At 44.1% G+C, this 27,548-nt stretch overlaps 1 protein-coding gene across 1 annotated transcript; it reads right to left on the minus strand.

Moving 5' to 3' along the window:
* Window positions 1-3,185: 3,185 nt before the first annotated feature.
* On the minus strand, window positions 3,186-12,616 carry LOC124675894 (zinc finger protein 346-like). Its single transcript, XM_047211968.1, has 2 exons — window positions 12,206-12,616; window positions 3,186-4,111 (listed from the first exon to the last, which is right to left on the minus strand). Exons 1-2 carry the CDS (start codon window positions 12,605-12,607, stop codon window positions 3,542-3,544), a joined length of 972 nt encoding a protein of 323 aa, XP_047067924.1. The 5' UTR covers window positions 12,608-12,616; the 3' UTR covers window positions 3,186-3,541.
* Between the last annotated feature and the right edge of the window lie 14,932 nt (window positions 12,617-27,548).

Here is a 27,548-nt window from a genome sequence, read left to right on the forward strand (position 1 = left end):
CTGCTTTCTTTTATCTCCTACTGGCAGCACGTCAATAAAAAATAGCGCAAGCATGATGTTTCAGTTTTCACAGCACTAAAGTTACTGTTTACTTAAACTAAACCATGTTGGCTGAGTTACCAATACAAATTGATTGATTGAAACTGTTAAGCAACCACATAATTTACGGATGAACAGTAGCAGTTTTCAGAGGAAGCAATTACAAATCATCAGGAATTTAGCATCAAACATAAAAAATGGTGTATATTTGGAGTGTAACCTGTATTGGATCAAAGTGTGTAATAATAAACAACAACTTCGGATTACAATCTAGCAACAGAGAAAAATAGTGAAGAAGCACTCAAAAAGAAAATAAAAACCAAGAAACATTTGAACAAAAAACTACCTGTAGTGTTGGTTTTCAACAGAGCACCTCCTAGTCTCCTACCCCAACGTATCCTATAGGAACTCGATATGAAATGCTGGATTGACTTGAGATATAAACCTGCACATATTACAGGGGAAAATCATGAGTTACATCATAATCTCTACATATCAACTTAGGGGGCATTCCCCCATATTGTTTCAGATAGCAAGCAAACATTACATCATTCCCAATAACATTCAGTGCAAGAAAACATTATGTCAGTCTGTTTCTGAATATAAGCAACAAGTTCGTTCAGAGATCCACACAGTCACACAGATAATAAACAACATACAGTGAGTAGATCCATTTATGAAGATACAGTTAGTCCTAATGTTTAGTTGTCTCAGAACCAAGCGTGCACAAGATTTAGTGTTCAACCATACTAATTTGAGATTGCTCTCAAGAAGATCTGATGCTTACAAAAGGGGTGAATCACTTATGTGGGATGTTGGAGGAGATGCTTTTGAGTCTCTCACGAGTGTTGGTCTACTTGAAGTTGCAAACTTGTCAATTGATGAGCCAGAGTTGGAAGGTATCTCATTTGGAGAGGTGAATGCTGGCGTGGTCAGAGGATGAGGAAAAAGTCTAAATATTTATTCCGTGTCGTGTTTTAATGTTTTCTAAATCTATACTGCCACTTACTAAGTTGCTATATTAGCCTATCATCGTACCTCCATGAGCAATATCAGTTTTCAGAGGAAGCAAAAAAAATCATCAAGAATTTAAGTATCAAACATAAAAAATGGGTATTATGGAGTGTAACCTGTAGTGGCTCAAACTGGGTAATAATAATAAGCGACAACTTCAGATGACAACCTATCAAGAGAGAAAAAGTAGTGAAAAGGCACTCAAACAGAAAATAAAAGCCAAAAACATTTGAACAAATAACTACCTGTAGTGTTGGTTTTGAAAAGAGCACCTCCTACTCCAACGTGTCCTACAGGAACTCGATGTAAAATGATGGATTGACTTGAGATTGAAATCTGCATATATTACATAGAAAAATCATGAGTTACAACATAATATTGGCATTTCAACTTAGAGTGCATTCCCCCATGTTGCTTCAGATACCAAAGGTTCTTGAAGTTGGTCATTCCAAAAAAAACTTTGAAAATAGTGAAGGCAAGTCTAGTGTGTCGAATGGTCTTTTACCTACTATAAGCATGGAGCTACCGATATAAATGAAACTTGAGTGTTGGTCTACAACATTTGCTCTAAGCTAAACTGCAGCGAATCCAGAAGCTCTACATAGGTGGCATTTAACTTGTCCTTTAGATCCTTATATTTGATTCGTGAAATCCTTGTAGGTTCCATTATTAGGAAGAACCAAGCGAGAAAACAAAGATTGTATTGCTGCTTCAATGCATGAAGCACAAGTTTTAGTGAATCAAAAGCAAAGTAGATGTGAATTGAGTAATTCAGAGAGTGATCACCTGGATGCAGAAGAAGAAGGAACAACAAGTTCATGGAATCTCTACATAAATGTTACAGGGAAGTACCAAGATATCAAGGCATACGTTTCAGCATAATCATGCCAGATACAGTACACACAACACAGGCACAAGCAAATCGATCCTACAAAGCGCAAAAAACGCGCAGTTCCATTCTCATTAACCACACCCAAAGGCAGAAGGGTGAACCTTCTGGATGAGATTCGACAAGTCGATGGAGACGAAGGTGGTCTTGGTGCACGGCGGTGAATTTCTCCAGGCCCGGTGTCTCCAAGTCCTGTAAAGGGCGGAAATCACAAGAATTAGATGAAGACTATGGTAAATAGCAGCAACTTTTATGGTTCAACGGGCACTGGCGTTGGCGTCGCAGTCATGCGTGCTATGCAGGAATACGTACATGCTACCGCCGCCGTAAAGCACGGGCGCAGCGAGCTCCTGGCGCCGACTGGAGGGAGGCGAAAGATTGGGGGATTTGAGGCAGGTGCGGCAATAGTAAGAGAATAAGAGGGCTCATACCCTTTGTATTGGTGGAGGAGGTAACCAGCACGAGCTCCACGATCGGCAAGCTCCACAATCGGCATCGGCAGTTGCCATAGTCGAGCTGACCAACGGTTTCCAGCCGACCATGGCAGATGGGGAGGCGGCGCGGATGGCGATGGGCCAGGAAACAAGGGGAAACGGGGAAGAAGGCATGAGCGGCGCGGTGCGTGTGACTCCGGAGGCAGCAGGGCGAGCGACGGAAGCCGGGCGGCGCATCGACGGCGACAGCCGGCAAAGAATCAATCGACATGGTTAGGGTAGTTTTCCTTTCAGCGCGGGGTCCTTGGAGCGCTCTTTTCCTTTTTTTTCAGATGAGCGCTCTTTTCCTTTGCTGCGTGAGGAGTGGGATATATTGGAGCGGCGGGTTTTGCCATCGATAGTTTTTTTTTTTGCGGGGGAGAGTGTTGACGTACCAACCATCTCACCACCTCTAGCCATTTAATATAGTAGAGATTAACATATGGGTAGGACCTTTTTATAAAGTAATGTTATCTTTTGGAAAAGTAAAACACAAAAAAATATGAGTAAACTACAAAGTATTGAATACAAACTATATACAGCAAGCCTGTAGTGATTTGAACAAGTTATGATCAAGAACAGCAACTAACCAATTTCATCACAACAGAACTGATGGAACAACCTGTGCTCGGATCATCAATTCTTCCAACAACGGCTGAGCACCTAAACTGCAAACACAAAAATCTTTCGGCCACCATTCAATTGTAACTTTCATGAAATTTCACAATGCACGATTCTGTATTCACCATTCAATTGTAACTTTCATGAAATTTCACAATGCACGATTCTGTATTCAGATTGTCACAATATAGAAGGGGAACTCACATAGCAAGAGCACCATCGTATCCATCAGTCTTGGCAATCTCAAACTTGTTAAGGAACCCCCCTCTAAGACACAAATACATCACAACTTTTACCATCACTATCCACTGCTTACCCGCAGCAGGCAGAAGACAAAATAATTTACTGTCAATTCTGCTACACTACAATGGGAAAACTGGAACGACAACAGAGTGACTGGTGAAGTTTAAGCTAACCTACCAACACAGTAGAAGGCATGAATATGTGAATACTGTTGACGCTTTGGAAGTCTGGGGAAAATAGGAGAATCGAGACGCTCTTCATCTCAGGCTACATGGGGAAGCTGAGCATGCTGCTGCTTTTGCACATTGGCCTTATGCTTATGCCCAGCTATGTGAAACTCGTAAACCTTCTGGCTGTTGACGACGACATTGCACGCAGTGCAAATCTTCACTTCACCTTGAGCTGCTCCGGCCTCAAGGACTTTTCTCTTCTTCACCTCCAGGTCTTCTGGAGTTGCTTGGGAGCTCTTATTCTTCTTTGGCTGTACAGCTGGCATTATGCCATCAGCAACAGCAGGGGCAGCTGCTGTACTTGCTCCAACAGCACCGTTCAGAGGCTTTGCTGGTTTAGGTGTGATCGAATCTTGTAACTTCTGCAAATTCTTCTTGTGCTTCTTACCTGTTTTATGGATCAGGAGAACTTCTTGGGTATCACACTCAATCTTGCAGACTTCACAGGTTAATGGTTGCACAACCTTCGGAATTTTCTTGACGAACTTCCTCGGAGCGGTCCTTGGCAGAGGATGGCCGAAATGGGCATTCCACTGAGCATGGTGCATGACTGTGGCTGCAGCTTCTGGTGCCACTCCATTTGGAGCTTTCGCAGCTGCTACCTACGGAAACAAAGTTGATATGAGTTACTAGCAAGGGATGAGAAATATAGTATGAAAATTAATCAGCAGGTACAATTAACGTGAACTGAACATAAGATATGCCATACAGTTAGGGTGAATAGAACCTTCTTTTGTAAAATTAGTTCGTGCACATGTGAAGTCCATGTTACTGTATTAAGCATGGCTATTCAAAAATTCACATTAAATATAGGGGAGTATATATTTTAGGGAAAGGGACCGACTTTGATTTATAGCCATCCAGTCTGATGAATGGACGGTAAATGCACCGGATCCATTTTCCACGTATATACAGTGAACACGTTCTATCCAATATTACTATTTAAAAACGGTAAATCTATTCTCATGGCGCCCTGAGAATAGTCAAACCCGGCAGGCGCCTTCTAGCCATTAGATCTTCATCCGAGTCAAGTCTTATCCACCCAACGAGAACGAAGGAACCAGCGTCCTTCACCTCTGATGAATCCTGTGCGGTGCCGCGACCCCAGCCCCTCCACCGCGGCTTCCTCCCTCCTCCGCCGTCTACGGCCATGGCTCATCCTCGGATGGAAACCGATCAAGCCCCTTCCACCCTTTCCCGCTCTCACCACTCCTCCCCGTGCTACCCTACCTTCGGTTGACTGCTGCGGGGGTGGAGACCCCGTGTTGATGACGCTGCCAGCGCCGCAGCTGCTCCCGGTAGCCGGTGTGCCGGGATGCCCACACCGTGTCTCGCCCAGGCGGACGACCCCACCTCCCGCCTGCGAGGGGGCGCCCCGCCGCCGCGGATTACATGTCATACGGGTGGTCACAGTTAATCCCGCTGGACCTGGGCGACTCGGTCAGCATGGTCCTGCTGCGCATCCTCCTCGCCGGCTGCCCCGCCACGCTCAACCTCTGGCTGCCCTCCCGCCACAAGGTTCGCCTCGCCCGACTCAGCCGCTCCCAGGAAACCCCTTGGCCCTCGTCTCCCACGGCCCAGCTCCCAAGCTGATTGCGAGGCTGTAGACTGGTGAGCAGCTGCCATACAAGATGTCTGTCCACCCCCGCGGCGACAGGTACTTGTCTGCTTGGACGAATGTGGCTTTCTGTACATTTTCTGCCGCTGATTCTCGTTGGTGCATTGGTGTCGGTTCTGAATTTTGATTAGCTCAAAATGAGTGTTCGGAGGCACACCAAAAATCCTCAACAAGCAGCAACAATGAGAAAATTGCAAAGGAGGAGCAAAAATATTTTGTTGGCCTGTAGCACCGAGGACCAAGAAAATTGCAAAGGAGGAGCTCATGCCAGGATTGCTCCAATGAGAAAGCAGCAACAAGGAGGCGCATGTTAACTAGGCTTTTGTTGGCCACAACGTGTTTTCTTTAATGCATGCTTAGAGGTTGTTTTATGTTGCCTAAGAACTTCCTGGCAATGGTTGATTATATGATTAGAAGTGTTAGGCTCGGAGTGCATGTCACCGAGGACTAGAGGGAGGTGATTGGCGCGTTATCCCCGTTGCACTACTGTACATCGTCGAGTGAGAGGCGGCCCCGGCGGCGTTGCGCTGCACCATGGAACATCATTGAGGAATACGGCAGGCACGGCAATGGAATTCTGGAGAAACAACCGACGATGGGGGCTTAGTCAGCAAATTGAGCAATGGGGGTGTGGCGGAGTGGAGTTGTGTCGTTGTGCTTGTTCGTATGCGGGACAACGGGAGATGTGGGAAGGGCAGTTGACCTCTAGGAGGTGGCCATGCGAGGAAGGGGAGGGCTGATGGTGAGCTGCTAGGCTGGGCTGATCAGGAGTACATAGTTGTGGGTAACTTAACTCAACAAGTATGGATAACTTCAGTGCTAACTGGTGGGTAACTAGTACTCTTAAGCATGGGCAACTTCAACAGTAATATGTTAACTAGCTAGTGGGAAAACAATACACAGTAGAATGTGTAAGTTCGGAACTAACAGGTGGGTAACTATAATGTTAAATAGTGGGTAACTAGTGTATTCAAACATGAGGAAAATTGATTTAGTTATCCACACATTACATGTTAAATAGTGGGTAACTAGTGTATTCAAACATGAGGTAACTAGTGCAAGTCCCTGCCCTCTATCTAATACTAGTTATCCACACATTACATGTTGAGTTACCCATCTGTTTTTGGTGAGTTTATCACCATGAAATTGATATAGTTATCGTCCGAATACTTATGGGGTTACCCAACTGTTTTAATGTATAACACTCACTTGTCTATGATAAAAGAACCATCCTAAAGTGGTAACACGGTTATATTTCAAGCCGGAAAAAAAATCGTTGATAAGGTGTCACCGTTGATATTTACCAGGGGTGTAAACAGATACTAAATCGGATAATCGGTTTTGTGCTACAAAACTATTCAAAATTTTGAATTGCATTTAATGTTGATTATGTCTACAATTTTATCTTTTTCTGCATATATATATGCGAAAACGCCTATATACTGCCAGTTTATATGGTGGATAACTTAGCTGGGTAACTCACGCGTTAGAGGTGGTTAACTTTTAGGTCCGAAAGAAAAGTTATCAAAACATATCAATATGGGATTTAGTTTTAAAGATCTCGTCGCAACTAGCCTAACAGTGAAAACATTTTCTAAATCGGATAAACGGTTTGACCCCAGAACATTTTGAATTTCAGATTTTCGTATTTAATTCTGCTGACATCAGCTCCTTTGTCTTTAGTGTTTAGAGAATGAAATATGCTACTCCCTCAGTTCACGCAGTTTAAGACAAACTTTGACCATTGATTTGGTCAACAAAATATAAATTTTATGTCTACAAAATCTATATCACTGGATTCGTATGCAAAAAAGCTTTCCAATGATATAATTTTTGTGACATATATTTGATATTTTATTGACCAAAATAATGGTCAAAGCATTTTCTTAAATTACGTGCGCGCCTGTTAAACCGAGACGGAGGGAATTAGCTCTCGTCCTATCTCCTTCACGCGCGTGAACGACCAAATTGCAGCGCTTGGGTTAGCTCGCGTGGTTCCAACCGATCGAACTGCCTGCCCGCTACAGTTAGCTATCTAGCAGGTGGCAATAGCGAAAACTGAGACACGAGCACTGACAGCTGACTGCGGATATAGACTACACGGGTGATATCCAGCTTGGTGACCATGGGATGACCAAAACTGCCCACAATGTGAGCCCTGGCGAAGTATTGTGTTGAACTCGCACTCTAATTTCTACTTCTGGAGCTGCACGTACCAATGGCAACTTGATTGTAGATGGAATACATGTGGAATCAATGTTAAAACTTCGACCAGATTGCTTGACGCCAATGAAGAAATAACAACCCTTGTGGTCATTATAATTGATGCACCGACCAGTTAATCCAAAAGTCCAACTGATGGTGTGAAGGGTGGGGAATATATTCAGCAGTCATTGCCAAGGGTAGTACATGAGTGTATGTGGCTAATAAGCTAATAGTGTTGCTGTTGTGGCTAGATGTGCATTATACTCTTAAATAGGGTGAGTTCTAATAGTCCTCCTACAGAGTCCTTTGGGGTACTGCAATGCACACAATCTATTTAAAGTCATCAAAATTCTCGAAGAACAATAACAAGAACAAAGGTTCCCAACAAGGATATTCAAATTGGAGGGCTCTTTACTTAACCCAAATACAGGTTTCAGAGCATGCTTATAGAATCTTTAATAATCAAATTGTGCCAAAATGGAGAACATATGTTATTATCTTCCCTAAGACACCAGACTTTCACATCCTCCAGGATGGGGAATTTCAGCTTCGAAAAATAGATCATAAAGTATCAAAAAGATTAATGTGGAATTACGTCTACAGGAAAACCAACACGAAATTAAATGAATGCTATCGGGTTAGTTGAGCATACTAAGAACGGAACTGAAGAAAAAATTCAATATCGATAAACCTGATGCAGGCCAAAAATGTTTTTGGCAAAAGCGAGTAATGAACTTTGTTGAAGTGAATAGGAAAATATAACTCAACATGCAGATGCCCACTTGATTTCAAATGGAGTCGAAGAAGCAGGTGACCACTTTTTTAAAACTAGAAGCCAATTCTTAAGATGCAGATGATCATTTCGAAACAAGATATATATGCTAGCATTACAAGTGAGTTTGGGCCTTTAGGATGCTTGTCGAAGAAGCAGGTAACCACTTTTTTTAAAATAGAAGCCAATTCTTAAGATGCAGATGATCATTTCGAAACAAGATATATACGCTAGCATTACAAGTGAGTTTGGGCCTTTAGGATGCTTGTTTTTGTGAATCATTAAATCAATGGATGGAATTGATCCAGGTCCTTAGAAAATTACATGCGCAAATCATCATCCAATGTACCCCAGCTCATAGTTAGACAACTCTCTTTGTACCCCAAATAGTCCTTCTGGCCATTTGTTTGCATCCCCATCTCCAGCTTGATCTATCCATAAACTAACAGCCTTTCCAGCAATTCCCTATTCTGGTGGTCTAGCTCTTCAAAAGTATTATAATGTTTCATCACTACTTAAATTGGCATGACCTATTTTGTAATCCCTTGATTATTAGAAAACTTTAAACCATGGGAGAAAAGAGTCATTGCACTTCTTTATGAATAGGCACACAGATGAATCCTCAATACGATTTTCTTTCCGTAAGATATGTCAAAGTGATGAACTCATATGTGATCTTTGCACAGAAATAGCAAGGAATACAAGTTAGGATGTTGCCCTAAGCTATGTAAAAATGGTCAGGACACAAATGTTGTACAACTACCCCAGGTCTTCAGGAAATTAGCCAGTCACCTAATTTCTAATTATACTCATTGTTCTGCCGCACATCATAATTAGTTAAATATACAAACTATGCTGTAAAAATGACTAAAGCTCACAACTGCTGAGGTTATCTTTCAGTTGCATTTACCAATATTAACTGTTTTTTCATGAGAAGTTCCTAGTGCATCAAGTTAGGTTTCATTGCAACTCTTGCTTGTCATTTTCTTTGGTAAGTTTACACATAAAAGATGGCATGCTATCTTCCGGTTGCAATCACCAACCATAACTTACATTTTGAATAGGTCGCTAGTACACTGATCACTCTAGTATCTGACAGTACCAAGTCTAGCATTATCACATTGTAGGCACGAAAGGATTTGATTAAAAAACTTCTCATGGTCAAGATTTGACACATCTAACTGAGGATATCCCTTTTGCTTGTCTGTGAAACAGTCTGCTAGATTAAGATGCAAGCAAATAATCTCCAACCCATTTAATTCTACAGTTGGTCCGAAATCTTTACTATTAAAGGGGACTTGATGGTGATGATACGTCATTTTTATACCGATTCTACCCCTCTACTGAACATAGCTTCCACACGACACACCCGGGTCGCTCCTTCACTTCCCCTGTAAGGCAACCTCCTCTATATCTGCCTTCCCTTCCTCTTTTCTAGGACATAGCATGTCGCTCTTCATCCTCTTTGCGCTGGCATGACCACATTGCCTCATCTCTGCTGTCGCGAGGCCGTGGTCACCGTGGCCGGCGGTGGCTATACATCCCTTGCCCAATCAGGACGATGAGACACCACTGGATATTTGGCGGCAATGAGATTCTACGAGGTGCTATTGTGGGGAAGAAGCTGAGTGACGGCATGTTGGAAGATGCGGAGGCTGCCTAGGGCCTGCAGCGGTCTCACGGCTTGACGAAGCGTCCCAGATTATACGCTTGGCTTGGATATGGCGATAAAGCCAGTTTCGCCTTCTCTCCATGCTCCTCTTCTGGCCGCAGCTAACCTCTCCAGTTTAGGCGCTACCGGCCATTCGTGTCCTCACCAGATAGCATCTGCAGGCGGAATCGAGGTAGACGGCCGCGTCTGGAAGATGCGGAGGCTGCCTAGGGCCTGCAGCGGTCTCACGGCTTGACGAAGCGTCCCAGCTTATATGCTTGGCTTGGATATGGTGAGGGCCGAGTTCATAAAGCCAGTTTCGCCTTCTCTCCATGCTCCTCTTCTGGCCGCAGCTAACCTCTCCAGTTTAGGCGCTACCGTCCATTCGTGTCCTCACCAGATAGCATCTGCAGGCGGAATCGAGGTAGACGGCCGTGTCCTGCTTTAGAACATCCATGACATCATGCGTACCTGATTAATTGCCTGCCATATGTGTACTTAGTTTCCTTTTTCAAAGATTTATTAGGAGGCAAGAAGATTTTCATATCAAACTGGTTTTAGGTTACGACTATCATAGATCAAGTTTAGAAAATATGTTTGTCAGATGGTGCAACAGTTGGCAGATTGGTAATTATGCAATATTTATGCTTATTCTACTGAAATGCGTGTAGGTGAACTGTGTACGCTGAGTTTAGATTCTTAGATATTTTCTACATTTTTTTGGCTAAATTAGATATTTTCTACTTGATCACACTACGTGCAGTGGCAGATACAGGAATTTGTCGAACCCAGGGGGCGCCACAGGGCAACTAATTTGTGTCTCAGACAACTATAAGGGCCCAGTTCCTATTTGGTCCATAGAAAACCAGAGAGAATTGCTTCCTCTGCAACATGGCACCCTGGTTATCAAAAACAATATCAAACTTACTAAATTGTGAGATTTGGGTTCTCTGAAACAAGTTGCCCAAATATTTGTGGTTTTCTGATAAAATTTCCTTTAATTGTGCATTTGTAAACCCTTCACCACAATAGTTATGGTTTTGTGAAATATGCTCTAGTTTTAATGCGGAAACACGAACAAAATACATTACATGTTCACAACACATTCAAATATTCACATCCATGTTGATCTGATGGCCCAACTCACCTTGATGTTATATCAAGGTCCAAACCAACACTAATCCTGCAAAACAGTCTCTAAAAACTGCCGCTAATTACCACCTGACAGCCCGAAGAAAACCCCTAATCACTGTCTCGGCCACGCGCAATCCTCCCATAGAGCCGCACTTCTTCGCCACTCACCTCTCCCCACCATCCGACTGCCTACTATTATATTATTCAACAAAACCGGACAAAAAGAATACATCGATCCACCCAAAGCCACCTTCCTACCGACAAAAGTCGCTACGCCTACAAGCTTAATGATGAATGGCTACGAATCTATTCAAAGAATCAAGGTCAGACAAATTATTCTTTGAGGAAAACAAGAGATAGATTATCAAAATACACCATATCTTGATCCTTATTTTGGTGCCAATGCTAGCTGGAGATATTTCCCTCTGTATTTCATTAATTGGATTATCGACTTGAAGCATTTGACATGTTTTAGTATGTCAATTTTAGAATTGACGTGTGTGATACAATATGCCTATAGAGAGTAATAACATTATAGTATCTTGTTGTATTATGTCAGTTTAACTTTTATCAGATACACACAAAAATTTACTACTGACTTTGCCGTCGGCCAAGTCAGTCGCTAGGCTGGGGTTGGGGAATCGGGTCAAGGGAGTCGGGAACTCAGGATCTACTCTGGAGACATTGGCTTGTTGCCTTTTTTCCTGTGAGCACATCAGGGCCCTGCCTGTGCAATACACGGCCAACCGCCCACGGTCTCGAGGTAACAAGGCCCACTAGTCCACAGCGAAAAGAATTTACTGATTCTAAAATAAACTGCACGATTTTACCCACGACCAACCGACTTTTCCTATCTGCAAACCTCACAGCGCTTGAGGCGCACAGCAGGCAAGCGCGGGCAACAGGGGTGCGGCGCTGCATCTGCCAGTGACTACATGCATCAATTAGGTACTATTAGCAAATAATAATTGACTACATAATAATTAGCTAGTATACTATGATTTTACAGTGCCGCAATGCCTGATCCTAGAACCCATAATGCAAGAAAACAGAACACCATCGATATACCTAAATCGAGTGGTGATGCCATTGGCACATAACATGACAGAATGCAGCAATCAAATTCTCTGGGGCAGTAGGGCTATGGCTACAATTTACACCCATATAATTAGGTGAAGAACGATCACTTAGAGAGCAAATCACCGATGAGGCCCGATTGCTGACCATGCCCTATTTCTTATATCTAATGAATCCCTTGAAATCCACCACACCCCGGACGACATTTGCACCAAATCGGAAGCAGTAAGCGCACTGACCTGCGCGTAGCGCTGGGGATCGAACCCGAAATGCTTCCCCGGCTGTCCACCAGTCGGCGCCGGAGCTGGCTGCGGCGCCGAAACAGGCGGAGCCTGAGAGGCCTCGCCGGTGCTGAAGTAGTACTGCGCCAGGCCGCCTCCCCCATAGGCCACCGCCGAGGGGTCGTAGTAGTGGTACGTGCCGGCGTACGGGTTGTACTGCGCCTGCGGCTGCGCCTGCGCGTCGGCCGGGGCGGTAGGGTTGGAGTAGTAGTAGGAGGACGAGGCGGCGGGGGGGTTCGCGGCGGCGGGGTCTGGCTGGTGGTACGGCGGGTAGGTGTATGGGTAGCCGTAGGGGTGAGCGTAGGGAGGGTGGGGATCGGCCGCCGGCGGCGCCGCCGCGGCGTGAGCGGCGTAATCCATGGTGCCCGTGGCCGGTGAGGGTGTGGTGCGGCGTGACCGTCCCCGTCTGAGTGCGCCCGGTGCGATCACCGTTCGGGTGCAGAACGATATATCGGCTTCTCTCGTGCTCGGAAAAGAGTTTTTTTTTTCCTTCCTTTTATTACAACATAATTGCCTGAGGTGTTCACAAAGCCAATAATGGGGACGCTGCGAAAAAGATACGCAATGTGCAAATATTTCTTTTTTCTGCTATAATGTAGGCACTCACAAATAGTCACATACACTCATTCATATGAACGCGCACATCCTACCTTATAAGCAACTTTAAAAAACTGATGTCTGACGAGTTTTGAGATTGATGAAATCACCATAAACATCTTGCTACATCTTGCTATCGACGGAAACGTCGCTTTCCAGGCTCGCACTAATTGAGACATAGGTTAGCTAGCAAGCAAGAATTGGTTGGGTGCTTACATACACACTGGGAACATGATGATGTAACGGCATTTCGTGTGCTCAGTGAATTCCTAAACCCCACCGAACCGTCTCCTGTCCTGGTTCCCATGGAGCACAGGCGAGCAACTATAGTTGGCTGTTTTCCGTCGATAACCAAAATGCAATGTCACTTTGTCATTGGAGTAAATCGCATGAGCGGTCCTAATTCTTTTTCGGTGCCTTCACTTTGGTCCCGATTCTTTAAAATTGCACATCTAAATCCAAAAAAAAAAATTATAAGTGCTTCACGCGAGATTCTAAATCGGTCTGACCCGTGTTGACAGGTGCCACATCGACAGTAGGGTCCAGGAAGGGTATCAGCCAGCCGTGTGTTTTTGCGCTCGGCCGGAGCAGCGGAGGAGTCGGGGCGGAGCCGGGTGGCACGTGAGGCGGAGCTCGAGACGGCCTGGGCGGGCGCGGGAGGCGGGGCCTTGCCAGGCGTCGGAGCTGGCCGAGGCGGGCGCGGGGGTGCATGTGGCAGTGGGCGGAGTCGGAACCGACCGGCGCGGATGCGGCCGAGCGCGTGTGTGTGCGTCGGAGTCGGCCGGGGCGTGTGCGGCGACGAGATGCGGTCGGCTCGTAGAAGGGAGGTGGGCGCGCGGGACTCACTCGGGCGGCGAGCCGAGGCCGGAGCGGCCCGAGTGGGCAGTGGTCGGTGCCTTGCTCCCAAAAAAGGATTGTGGTTTGGAAGGAATGTAAATTAGAGGGCCTTTTCACAAATATACATGTTTGGTCAGGCCCTACTGTCGATGTGGCACTGGTCAACACGGGTCAAACCGATTTAGGACCTCGTGTGAAGCACTTACAAAAGATATAGGACTTAGATGTGCAATTTTAAAGAATCGGGACTAAAGTGAAGGTACCGGAAAAGAATTGAGACCGCCCGTGCGATTTACTCTTATCATTGTCAATGCAGGAAACGGAGACCACAATCGCGGTCACTTGCTGCAGATGCGTCCATACATGATGTACGGGTTTTGCGTCTTTGACAAAGCATTTTCCTCCAGGTCCGAAAGAAGAAGAAAAAGGCCCGTTTATTCATCAAGCGTTTGCTTTATGTGTAAACTTGAAGTACTCCCTCAGATCTATAGTCGTAGTACTTTCTTTGAGGAACACCAAATATAAAAGCATCTCTAGCATAACCCGTAAAATGGTCGAAACCAAAAATTAACCGCCAGTTTATAAGTTGGGGCCGAAAAAGGGCGCCAACCAGTTACCGTAAACAAGGCGAAACCGAATTTTTTTCTCAGGCCGAGACCGAAAATCCAAATCTGCATGTATTTATAGGGGCCGCTCGAGCGAACCGAATTCGCTGCCACTGCACCGCCCAATTCGCCCGAGCCCGGCATCCAAGAGCTAGCGTAGGTCGCCCCGCGTCTCGCCCGCGGTTCCTCGCCTAGCTCCGGGTGTCGCCGCCGCCGCGCCGGCCGAATCGAGGACGAGCTCAGGCGACGAGTTCGTCGATGTCGATCCGTCTGATTCGTCGAGCTCGGACGATTCCGACCTCGACGAGCTGCTCCAGGACGACGAGGTGGAGGCCACCATCCTCCTTCTCTCCGTCAATGAGCTGGAGGACCGTGCGAAGCTGCTGAATCGGAGGCACGGGTCGGTGATTGGCCGGAACCACATTCAACGGAATCGCCTCCTCGGCCACGAGCAGCTGATGGAGGACTACTTCGCCGAGGTACCTACCTACCCGCTGATACGTCTCCAACGTATCTATAATTTCTTATGTTCCATGCTAGTTTTATGACAATACCTACATGTTTTATTCACACTTTATAATGTTTTTATGCATTTTCTGTGACTAACCTATTAACAAGATGCCACAGTGTTTGTTCCTGTTTTCTGCTGTTTTTTATTTCAGAAAAGTTATTTTACAAATATTCTCGGAATTGGACGAAACAAAATCTCACGGCCCTATTTTCCACGGAGTGTTCCAGAAGACCGAAGAGGAGTCGAGGAAGGCCAGCAGGGGGCCCTCCCCATATGGCGGCGCGGGGGGCCCACAGCCGCACCGTGATGTGGGGAGGGAGCCCCTGGCTCCCCCGACGCTGCCCCTTCGCCTATTTATTCCTTCGTCCCCGAAAAATCCTAGTACCGAGAGCCAAAATACCAGAACAGTTCCAGAGACGCCGCCGCCGTCAACCCTAACTCAGGGGGTTCATAAGATCTCCTCCGGCACCCTGCCGGAGAGGGGAATCATCACCGGAGGGCTCTACATCACCATGCCCGCCTCCGGACCGATGCGTGAGTAGTTCATCCTTGGACTACGGGTCCATAGCGATAGCTAGATGGTTGTCTTCTCCTATTGTGCCATCATGTTTAGATCTTGTGAGCTGCCTATCATGATACAGATCATCTATTTGTAATGCTACATGTTGTGTTTGTTGGGATCCGATGAATATGGAATACTATGTCAAGTTGATTATTGATCTATCATATATGTGTTGTTTATGATCTTGCATGCTCTCCGTTGCTAGTAGAGGCTCTGCCAAGTTGATACTTGTGACTCCAAGAGGGAGTATTTATGCTAGATAGTGGGTTCATGTCTCCATTGAATGCAGGGAGTGACGGCAACCCCTAAGGTTGTGGATGTCTTGTTGCCACTAGGGATAAAACATCAATGCTTTGTCTAAGGATATTTGTATTGTTTACATTACGCACGGTACTTAATGCAATTGTCTGTTGCTTGCAACTTAATACTGGAAGGGGTGCGGATGCTAACCCGAAGGTGGACTTTTTAGGCATAGATGCATGCTGGATGGCGGTCTATGTTCTTTGTCGTAATGCCCTAAGTAAATCTCATAGTATTCATCATGATATGTATGTGCATTGTTATGCCCTCTCTATTTGTCAATTGCCCAACTGTAATTTGTTTACCCAACATGTTATTTATCTTATTGGAGAGACACCACTAGTGAACTGTGGACCCCGGTCCATTATTTTACATCTGAAATACAACCTACTGCAATCATTGTTCTCTTTTGTTTTCTGCAAGCAAACATCATTTTCCACACCATACGTTTAATTCTTTGTTTTCAGCAAGCCGGTGAGATTGACAACCTCACTGTTAAGTTGGGGCAAAGTAGTTTGATTGTGTTGTGCAGGTTCCACGTTGGAACCGGAATCCCTGGTGTTGCGTCGCACTACACTCCTTCACCAACAACCTTCACGTGATCTTCATCTCCTGCTGGTTCGATAACCTTGGTTTCTTACTGAGGGAAAACTCGCTGATGTACTCATCATACCTTCCTCTTGGGGTTCCCAACGGACGTGTGCTTTACCGTCACAAGCAGCTAATTTTCTGGCGCCGTTGCCGAGGAGATCAAGGCACGCTGCAAGGGGAGTCTCTCACACACAATCTCTTTACTTTGTTTATTGTCTTGTTTTATTTTATTTTCTGTCTTGTTTGCTTTCTTTATATCGAAAACACACACAAAATTAGTTACTTGTTTTACTTTATTTAATTCGGTTTTGCTTTATTTATTTTTATTATTACTAAAATGAGTACTCCTGAGAACACTAAGTTGTGTGACTTCACTAGCACAAATAATAATAATTTCATATGCACTCCTATTGCTCCACCTGCTTCTACAGCTGAATTTTATGAAATTAAACCTGCTTTACTAAATCTTGTTATGAGAGAGCAATTTTCCGGTGTTAGTACTCGATGATGGCTGCTGCCCATCTTAATAATTTTGTTGAACTTTGTGAAATGCAAAAGTATAAGGATATAGATGGGGATATTATAAAACTGAAATTGTTTCCTTTCTCCTTGAGAGGAAGAGCTAAATATTGGTTGTTATCTTTGCCTAAAAATAGTATTAGTTCATGGACTAAATGTAAAGATGCTTTCATTGGAAAATATTATCCTCCTGCTAAAATTATATCTTTGAGAAGTAGCATTATGAATTTTAAGAAATTGGATAATGAACATGTTGCCCAAGCATGGGAGAGAATGAAGTCTTTGGTAAAGAATTGCCCTACCCATGGACTAACTACTTGGATGATCATCCAAACCTTTTATGCAGGATTAAATTTTTCTTCAAGGAACCTATTGGATTCAAGTTACTGGAGGTACTTTTATGTCCATTACTTTGGGTGCTCGCAACAAAGCTTCTTGATGATATGATGACCAACTACTCCGAATGGCACACTTGAAAGGACTCCTCAAGGTAAGAAGGTAAATTCTGTTGAAGAAACCTCTTCCTTGAGTGATAAGATTGCTGTTATTATGTCTATGCTTGTTAATGGTAAATCTCATGTTGATCCTAATAATGTTCCTTTAGCTTCATTGGTTGCTCAAGAAGAGCATGTTGATGTGAACTTCATTAAAAATAATAATTTCAACAACAATGCTTATAGGAATAATTTTGGTAACAACAACTATAGGCCATATCCTTCTAATAGTGGTAGTGGTTATGGTAATTCTTACAACAATAGTAGGAGTGTACCCTCCGATCTTGAAGTCATGCTTAAAGAATTTATTAATACACAAACTGCTTTTAACAAATCTGTTGAGGAAAAGTTTGGTAAAATTGATGTTCTTGCTTCTAAGGTTGATAGTCTTGCTCTTGATGTTGATCTTTTGAAATTGAAAGTTATGCCTAATGAAGTTAAAGATACTAAGTCATTTTCTACAACAAATGCTATCCTAGTTCGAATTAATGACAATATTAGAATGATGGCTGAATTGCATGCTAGGTGGGAAAGAGAAGAAAAACTTGCTAAAGAGAATAATATAGCTAGAGTTTGGACTATTACCACCACTAGTAATGTTGATGCTTCACATGTTGCTAAACCTCCTACTATCAATGGTAAAATAATTGGTGTTGGCAATGTTTCTACTTCTACTACAAAGCGTGCAAAATTGCCCGAAACTACTGAAACCGTTTGTGATAAAAGTGCTGAAATTTTTCAAAGTGTTGGGGACAATGGTCCCATTGCTCTAGATCATAATGGTTTTGATTTTGATAATTGTCATATTTCTGAAGTTATTAAGTTCTTGCAAAAACTTGCTAGAAGTCTTAATGCTAGTGCTATAAACTTGGCCTTTACAAAACATATTACAAATGCTCTCATTAAAGCTAGGGAAGAGGAATTAAAACTTGAAGCTTCTATCCCTAGGAAGTTGGAAGATGGTTGGGAGCCCATCATTAAGATGAAGGTCAATGATTTTGATTGTAATGCTTTATGTGATCTTGGTGCAAGTATTTACTTTATGATATGCTTGACTTGCCACCTTTGGAATGTTGTTATTTGGATGTTAATCTTGCTGATAATTCTATAAAGAAACCTTTGGGGAGAATTGACAATGTTCATATTACGGTTAACAATAACCTTGTCCCCGTTGATTTTGTTGTTTTGGATATTGAATGCAATGCATCTGGTCCTATTGTTTTGGGAAGACCCTTTCTGCAATTTTTGTTTTATATTTGAGTCAATGTGCTTGTTACTACTGTAGCAATAACTTTGTATCTTTATTTTCTTGCATTGTTGTGCCAAGTAAAGTCTTTGATAGAAAGTTGATACTAGATTTGGATTTCTGCGCAGAAACAGATTTTTAGCTGTCACGAATTTCAGCTTTTCTATTTGTATAAAAATCTAAAAATTCTGAAAACATTCATGAGTAATCCTCAGATATGTACGCAACTTTCGTTCAACTGGAGCTTTTCCATCTGAGCATGTTAAGTGCCTCGAAAAAATTTGTCTTTACGGACTGTTCTGTTTTTGACAGATTCTGCCTTTTATTTCGCATTGTCTCTTTTACTGTGTTTGAGTGGATTTCTTTGCTCCATTAAATTTCAGTAGCCTTGGGTAATGTCCAGAAGTGTTGGGAATGATTGTGTCCTTGGTGAACATGTGAATTTTTGATTATGCACTAACCCTCTAATGAGATTGCTTTTGAGTTTGGTGTGAAGGAAGTTTTCAAGGATCAAGAGAGGAGGATGATATAATATGATCAAGAAGAGTGAAAAGTCTAAGCTTGGGGATGCCCCGTGGTTCATCCCTGCATATTTCAAGAAGACTCAAGCGTCTAAGCTTGGGGATGCCCAAGGCATCCCCTTCTTCATCAAACTTATCGAGTCACCTCTAGTGAAACTATATTTTAATTCCGTCACATCTTATGTGCTTTACTTGGAGCGTCCGTGTGCTTTTATTCTCGTTTGTTATTTTAAGTTTTCTTAATAAATCGGATCCTAACATGCTTGTGTGGGAGAGAGACACGCTCCGCTTTTTCATTTGAACACTTGTGTTCTTCTTTTTATTTTTCATGTTTATGGCGAAAGCTGAAAGCCGCAGCACTTATTGTTATTTGGTTGGAAACAGAAAATGCTTCTTGTGGTAATTGGTATATTGTCTTGAATAATTTGATACTTGGCAATTGTTTTGAGCTCTCAAGTAGATCATGTTTAAGCTCTTGCATCATGTAGTTTAAACCTATTAGTGGAGAACTGATGACCCACAAGTATAGGGGGTGTATCGTAGTATCTTCGATAAGTAAGAATGTCGATCCCAACGAGGAGCAGAAGGTGTTGACAAGCAGTTTCGATGAAGGATTCACTGTAAATGCTCACAGACAAGTATTCAGGGGGTTTTGATGTAACGAGATGAATAAAGTACGAGTAAGTAAAGTGCGAGAGAAATAATTGCAGCGAGTGGCCCAATCCTTTTTAGCACAAAGGAGAAGCCGGTTTGTTTACTTATAATGACCAAACGTTCTTGAGGACACACGGGATTTTAGTCTAGTGCTTTCGCTTCATACAGCTGATTAATCTTCATTGTTTTGATAAGTGTTGTGTGGGTGAACCTATGCTAATGTACTCGCCCTTCCTAGGACTAATACATACTTGTGATTATACCCCTTGCAAGCATCCGCAAATACAAGAAAGTAATTAAGATAAATCTAACCACAGCCTTAAACTGCGAGATCCCGTGATCCCTCCCGCATCGATATACCAACGGGGGCTCGGGTTTCTGTCACTCCGGCAACCCCGCAATTGGCAAACGAGTACAAGATGCATTCCCCTAGGCCCATAAATGGTGAAGTGTCGTGTAGTCGACGTTCACACGACACCACTAGAAGAATAACACCACAACTTAAATATCATAACACTGAATACTACTCAACCATGATTCACTACTAACATTTAGACTTCACCCATGTCCTCAAGAACTAAACGAACTACTCACGAGACATCATATGGAACATGATCAGAGGTGATATGATGATGAATAACAATCTGAACATAAACCTTGGTTCAATGGTTTCACTCAATAGCATCAATAACAAGTAGAAATCAACACCGGGAGAGTTTCCCCTATCAAACAATCAAGATCAAACCCAAATTGTTACAGCGGTGACGAGATGCAGCGGTGGAGATGGCGGTGATAATGATGGAGATGATGACGATGGTGATGGAGATGATGTCCAGCTCGATGACGGTGACGATGGCGTCGATTTCCCCCTCCGGGAGGGAATTTCCCCGGCGGATTCCTGCCCGCCGGAGAGCTCTTTTCTCTCTGGTGTTCTCCGCCCCGCAGAGGCGGCTGTGACTCTTCGCGACTATCCTCTGTGGCTTAGGTTTTCGGGACGAAGACGTACGCGAAGAAAAGGAGGCGAGAGAGGGTTGTGGGACCCCTCCTCACGGGCGGCGCGGCCGGGCCTTGGGCCGCGCCGGCCTATGAGGTGGGCCCACCTCGGGTCCCCTCGGCTCCCCCTTCTGGCTCCCTTCGTCTTCTGGAAAAATAGGATTTTTCATATAATTTCCGTCAACTGCTGATCTTCCGAAATATTGCATCCTGACGGTGATTTTTCCAACAGAATCCTGGCTCCGGTGCGCGATCTCCAAATAATCATGAAATATGCAAAATAGATGAAATAACATAAGTATCATCTCCAAATATGAAATATATCAATGAATATCAGCAAATTATGATATAAAATAGTGATGCAAATTGGACGTATCATGATGAGGACATCCCTACTTCACCACTACCTCCGTCATTGATAAATGAAGATGAACCTGATGTGAAGCTCAAGTCCAATGAAGTTCGGATTGGACCAATTACAAGGGCTCGTGCGAAGCTACTTAAACAACAGGTGAACTTGGTTCTAAACGATACTTTGATTGATGAGAACTTTATACTGCCTAAGTCCTATTATTTATGTATCATCAGGTATCAAGAGGAGACGAGCATCGCACGAGGAGAGGAGCAGCTGGACATGAAGACGGACGTCAAGATGTCCGTGAAGCTGGACATGGAGCTGGACATGAAGATATCTCATGGTCGCGCGAGGGAGGAGCGGGAGGCATGCGCGAGAGGAGAATACGACGTCCAGGCCGGTCCAGAACCCGGTCAGACCGGCCACCAGACCGGATCGCCCGGTCCCTGGCCCGGTCGACCGGTCGCCAACCGGATGAGTTTTATCGTACCGGGCAAAAACCGGAAAGTTGCGAAGTTTCCGGTTGCCGCCCGGTTGACCGGACCACAGACCGGCCCGCCCGGTCCACAACTCGGTTGACCGGATTCCAGGCCGGACCAGTCCGAGTCTGTCTCGACCAGATCTATTCTGGGTCGGTTATTCTTGTATCTTTTCGACCAGAACTTGTCCCGGACGCCTATATAAGTGCCTTGGACAGCCCCCTAGCTGCTTCAGACCACGTTTAAGATAAACCCTAGTTCATAGTTGTTTGCTAAGCAGAACTATTGTTCCCCAACTCTCCAATTCGTTGCGATCTGGAGTTTTATGCTATTGAAAGTTTGTGTGATCTCGTTGTTCCATTGGGGATTAGAAGATTGCAATCTACCGCTTCGTGGTCGGCGGCTACGTGCGCAAGTGTGTGGAGTTGCGAATATCTTGCGGGGTTGAGAGCCGTTGCGTTGGCATCGGGAATCAATCGAGAGACTTCGTCGGCGTCATACAAGTTATCCTCCTCATCATCATCGATTCCATCCGTTGCTACCATCGTGTGTTCATCACCACCCGTCGCTTACTGAGAAGATCGGGCCACCCCTTATCATCTTGGTATCAGATTTCCAGTTTTCCTCGGTAAGCCATCCACAATCCACCCCATAGTTGAGTTGTGAGTGTTTCCTATCCAGAAAAAGCCATAAAAGTTAGGGTTAGGGTTTGCCATAGCCTTAGATTGCACTAATTTCGAGTTTTAGTTGCTTTTCGTAGTTGTTTTTGCGTATCTTTTCTTTCTATCTAGTATTTTAGGGTTTGAGTTTTACTCTATCATCTTGTGTTACTATATCTAGTGGTGTCAGTTTTGTTACTCCGAGTCCACATAGCGTACAGTGTGCTTGTTCCCAACCATAGACACAGCCTATCGATATAAAGTGACTAGGAACTTCCCTAGAAGAGACTAGTTTTACCGCTCGACAGGCTGCTCGTTAGGTTATCGGTGCTTTGCATATTTCTGTTGGCCGTGTTATCAAGGAGTTGTGTCATATATCAAAAAAACAAAAACAAAAAGAGAAAATTGAAAAGAAGCAAAAGGAGCTACATAGCTGCGTGTGTTAGATAAAAAGAAAAATCCAAAAAGAAAAGTGAAGTGCTAGTTGAATCAAGTGAAGGCCTAAGTTTACTTTACTGCACCCGTAGTTGAGCAATCTTGTGCCTGTCTCGTTGAGCTTTGCTAGTGTCTCTCTAGTGCATTGCAACTTTTTCTACATATAGTTGCATTGCCCCATTATATCGCCTTGTGTGAGTATCATTGGTTGTCTACGGTCAGCGCTAGAGCTTGTTATTGGTGCAAATAGGTAGCCTACCTACAGCCCCACATATATCCTGCTTTGTCGTGTGATTTGTTCTTATACACTTGATATTCGCTTCGCTACATCCGTGCACTAGTCCGTCAATCTAAGTTGGTAAGCAATACTAATTCACTTTGGAGCGGTAAGATTCACCTTTCTTATCGAGCTTTGAGTGAGTTGTGAGAGTACCACCAAAGATTTTTGTTTAGTGCACTAACCTACTAATCATGTCTTCTTCTGAGTTCAATGTGATGCAGAAAAAGGATCCGTCCACGCCGGTTACTTGGATGGAATATGAGGCTCTTCGTGATCACCTCACACGTGAACTTCGTGGTGCTACGGAGACATTTGATACTGAAATTCAGGGTGTCAACTTGAAGGTCGATGAGGCTACTACGGCTATTAACACCGTTCAGACATCGATGACGACTCTTCAAGCATCCATGAATACTTTGATGCAAGTTGTCCAAGATATCCGTACTATGGTACAACAACAACCACAACAACCACTTGATGAAGATGGCAGTGTCAATGGTGACAATGCGGATGTGATACGTCCAATTTGCATCACTATTTTATATCATAATTTGCTGTTATTCATTGATATATTTCATATTTGGACACAATACTTATGTTATTTCATCTATTTTGCATGTTTCATCATTATTGGAGGATCAAGCACCGGAGCGCGGACTCTGCTGGAAAAAGCACCGTCAGAACGCAATATTTCGGAAGATCAACTGTGGAAGGAAATTATACCAAAAATCCTATTTTTCAAGATGACGAAGGAAGCCGAAGGAGGAGCTGAGAAGGCCCAAGGTGGGGCCAGACCACAGGCCGGCGCGGCCCATGGCCTGGCCGCGCCACCTTGTGGTGTGGGGGCCCCACAGCCCCTTTCGCCTCCTTTTCTTCGCGAAACCCTTCGTCCCAAAAACCTAAGCTACAGAGGGTACCTCGCGAAGAGCCACAGCCGCCTCTGCGGGGCGGAGAACACCAGAGAGAAAAGAGCTCTCCGGCGGGCTGAAATCCGCCGGGGAAATTCCCTCCCGGAGGGGGAAATCGACGCCATCGTCACCGTCATCGAGCTGGACATCATCTCCATCACCATCATCACCATCTCCATCATCATCACCGCCATCTCCACCGCAGCACCTCGTCGCCGCCGTAGCAATTTGGGTTTGATCTTGATTGTTTGATAGGGGAAACTCTCCCGGTATCGATTTCTACTTGTTGTTGATGCTATTGAGTGAAACCATTGAACCAAGGTTTATGTTCAGTTTGGTATTCATCATCATATCACCTACTGATCATGTTCCATATGATGTCTCGTGAGTAGTTCGTTTAGTTCTTGAGGACATGGGTGAAGTCTAAATGTTAATAGTGAACTATGGTTGAGTAATATTCAATGTTATGATATTTAAGTTGTGGTGTTATTCTTCTAGTGGTGTCATGTGAACGTCGACTACATGACACTTCACCTTTATGGGCCTAGGGGAATGCATCTTGTACTCGTTTGCCGATTGCGGGGTTGCCGGAGTGACAGAAACCTAAACCCCCGTTGGTATATCGATGCGGGAGGGATAGCAGGATCCAGAGTTTAAGGTTGTGGTTAGATTTATTCTTAATTACTTTCTTGTAGTTGCGGATGCTTGCAAGGGGTATAATCACAAGTATGTATTAGTCCTAGGAAGGGCGGTACATTAGCATAGGTTCACCCACACAACACTTATCAAAACAATGAAGATTAATCAGTCGTATGTAGCGAAAGCACTAGACTAAAATCTCGTGTGTCCTCGAGAACGTCCGGTCATTATAAGTAAACAAACCGGCTTGTCCTTTGTGCTAAAAGGATTGGGCCACTCGCTGCAATTATTTCTCTCGCATTTTACTTACTTGTACTTTATTCATCCGTTACATCAAAACCCCATGAATACTTGTCTCGTGAGCATTTACAGTGAATCCTTCATCGAAACCGCTTGTCAACACCTTCTCGCTCCTCGTTGGGATCGACATTCTTACTTATCGAAGATACTACGATACACCCCCTATACTTGTGGGTCATCAAGACTATTTTCCGGCGCCGTTGCCGGGGAGTGAAGCGCTATTGGTAAGTGGAATTGGTAAGGAAAACCTTTACTCGTTTGTGCTGATTTTATTTCGCACTCGCTGCTATAAGTCATTATGGAGAGATCTTCTCTTCAATTTCTATTTGGGAAATCTACTACTACTGCAACGTTAGTGGATGAGGCGCCAGGTGAGAAAGTAATACCATATAAAATACCTATGAAAATTATTGAACGTGTTATGGATAACCGCTATGAAGGGGATGGAACTATCCACCCTGGAGATCATTTATTGTTCTTGCATGAATTATGCGGTTTATTCAAGTGTGCAGGTATTGCTATGGATGAAGTGAGGAAGAAACTATTCTCTATATCGCTGTCTGGTAAGGCGGCGCATTGGTATAAATTACTGGATAATGGGGATTCTCTTAAATGGAATGATATTGTGCCCCAGTTTTATTCTAAGTTCTATCCTCCAAGTGAAATTCACAAGGATCGGAATCGCATATATAATTTTTGGCCTCATGATGGAGAGAGTATTGCCCAAGCTTGGGGGAGATTGAAGTCTTTAATGCTCAAATGCCCCATTCGTGAGCTTCCTGGTAATGTTATTATTGATAATTTCTATGCAAGATTTTCTTTTCAAGACAAGACCTTGCTGGATACTTCTTGTTCTGGATCATTTACACGCAACAAAGAAGAGTTTAAAATGGACCTTCTTGATCGGATCCAAGAAAATACTGAAGGTTGGGAGAACGACAAGGATAGAGAATCAGGTATAATTTATGATTATAAATGCATTGAAGCTTTTATGGATACTGATAAATTTCGTAATATGAGTGCTACATATGGTCTTGATTCTCAAGTTGCCGCAAATCTTTATAAAGCTTTTGCCTCTCATTATGAATTGCCTAAGAAGAATTTTGATAAGTACCATGAACCGTATAAAGATAAAATTGATTCATCTATTAATAAATGCGTTGTAGTTGAAACTGCCGATCATGTTATTCCCGAAGCTTATATTGAAAAAACTCCTTTCCCTGCTAAAATGAAGGAGTACTCTGTTATAAATAGTGCGGTTCATAAAAGTGAAAAGAAACCTGTAGAACCTGAAGAACAAATAAAAGTTGAACCTGCTGTTGCAATAGTTAAAGATCTTGTGACTGTTGCGGTCAGAAACCCACTGGCGAGCAGCGACGGGCAACACAGGAGAGCCGGGAGCAACTTAGGGCTGCGGCTGGCCCTGGTCCCTCCGAGCGACGGCCCGCAAAGACTCCGGCACGCACGTCCGATGCTGGTGCAAGGGCGTGCCACCTGACCTATACCTGGCCAGGAAGGTGATGGAGATGCCTCGCTTAGTTTCCTGCATGGCATACACGTAAACATTAAATACGAGCCTCGATCGGCTCTCGGGTTGTCCCGTGAATCGGCTCAAGGAGCCGATCCACCCATGATTCGTACGAGGTGCACGAATACATGGTGGTCCTGCTTGATCAAGATAAAGCTAAAACGATCTACGACGATTTAGGGTTTTCACCGCATAATCGGATCATCCTACTCACGATTGGGCCTCGCGGTCACGCACGGTGATCGTAAGCCGATCCTAGACAAGGCCTAAAAACCAACACGAGGTTGATCCCCGGAACATCCTATCTAGGGCTAGCAAACTACACCCTACGCGTCGCTGGATCCTCCAACCCTTTGTAAGGCCTAACTATTGCAGATATTAAACTAATCCTTGAAGAACAAGGAGCAACCGTAACGGATCGGCTCTACTAAATAATGATCAAGCGGGGTGCCGCCCCTACACCTAAGATAGGTGTAGAGGGCGGCCAGATGTATAAGGGTTGCACGACGATAGCATATGATATGAAGAACAATGCTAACCCTAACACATCTAAGATAACTACGTTGCTCGCCATCAAAAAGGCTTCAGTACGAGCAACGCATGAACAACAAATAAGCTTGTGCTGCCTAGATCGCAAGATGCGATCTAGGCAACATGATGCTTACCCGGAAGAAACCCTCGAGACGAAGGAGTTGGCGATGCGCCTAGATTGATTTGTGGTGAACGTTGGTTGTTGTTTATTTCATAAACCCTAGATACATATTTATAGTCCGTAGACTTTCTAACGTGGGAATAATCCCAACCGTGCACGAGATAAACTCTAACTAACCGACACGTATCCTACTATGTTACGTATACAAGGGCAAACTAGCCCAAACTTTACATAACAGGCCGATTCACGTATTTCTTCCATGTATATTCTTCAAGTCCATCTTGATCGCGGCCCACCTCTGACTCGGTCAAATTCTGGTGATAACACATGCCCCCTGGTTTTGGAATTGATAATTCCAAAATCACTCGCCTTTTCTTCGTCGGGTCATGTCGTGGCGGAACCGTCGCAGATATCCTTCATCATGATGCCTTGCCTTCTCAACTTCTCCGCGTGACCCGGCAGCTTTTTTTTAGGCACCACTTCCTCGAAACTGCCGTGGCATTGAATTTCCACTATATCCCCTTTTATTTAACCGCTCCAAACAGGTTTGCTTCCGCATCCCCTTCGCATTAGCACTCCAAAAGCCCTCCTGCGCCACCATGTCTTCTTCCTCCTCTCGCCTCATCGGATCTTTCC

This window comes from Lolium rigidum, chromosome 7 (genome assembly GCF_022539505.1).
Source record: "Lolium rigidum isolate FL_2022 chromosome 7, APGP_CSIRO_Lrig_0.1, whole genome shotgun sequence".
Lineage (NCBI taxonomy): Eukaryota > Viridiplantae > Streptophyta > Magnoliopsida > Poales > Poaceae > Lolium > Lolium rigidum.

What these genes read in the sequence shown, in the direction of transcription:
- LOC124675894 (XM_047211968.1), bottom strand. Translation starts at nt 12,607, where the DNA reads ATGGATTACGCCGCTCACGCCGCGGCGGCGCCGCCGGCGGCCGATCCC. An exon ending in ATCCCCAGCGCTACGCGCAG is followed by an intron (nt 4,112 to 12,205) that starts GTCAGTGCGCTT and finishes TTGTTTCCGTAG; the next exon opens with GTAGCAGCTGCGAAAGCTCC.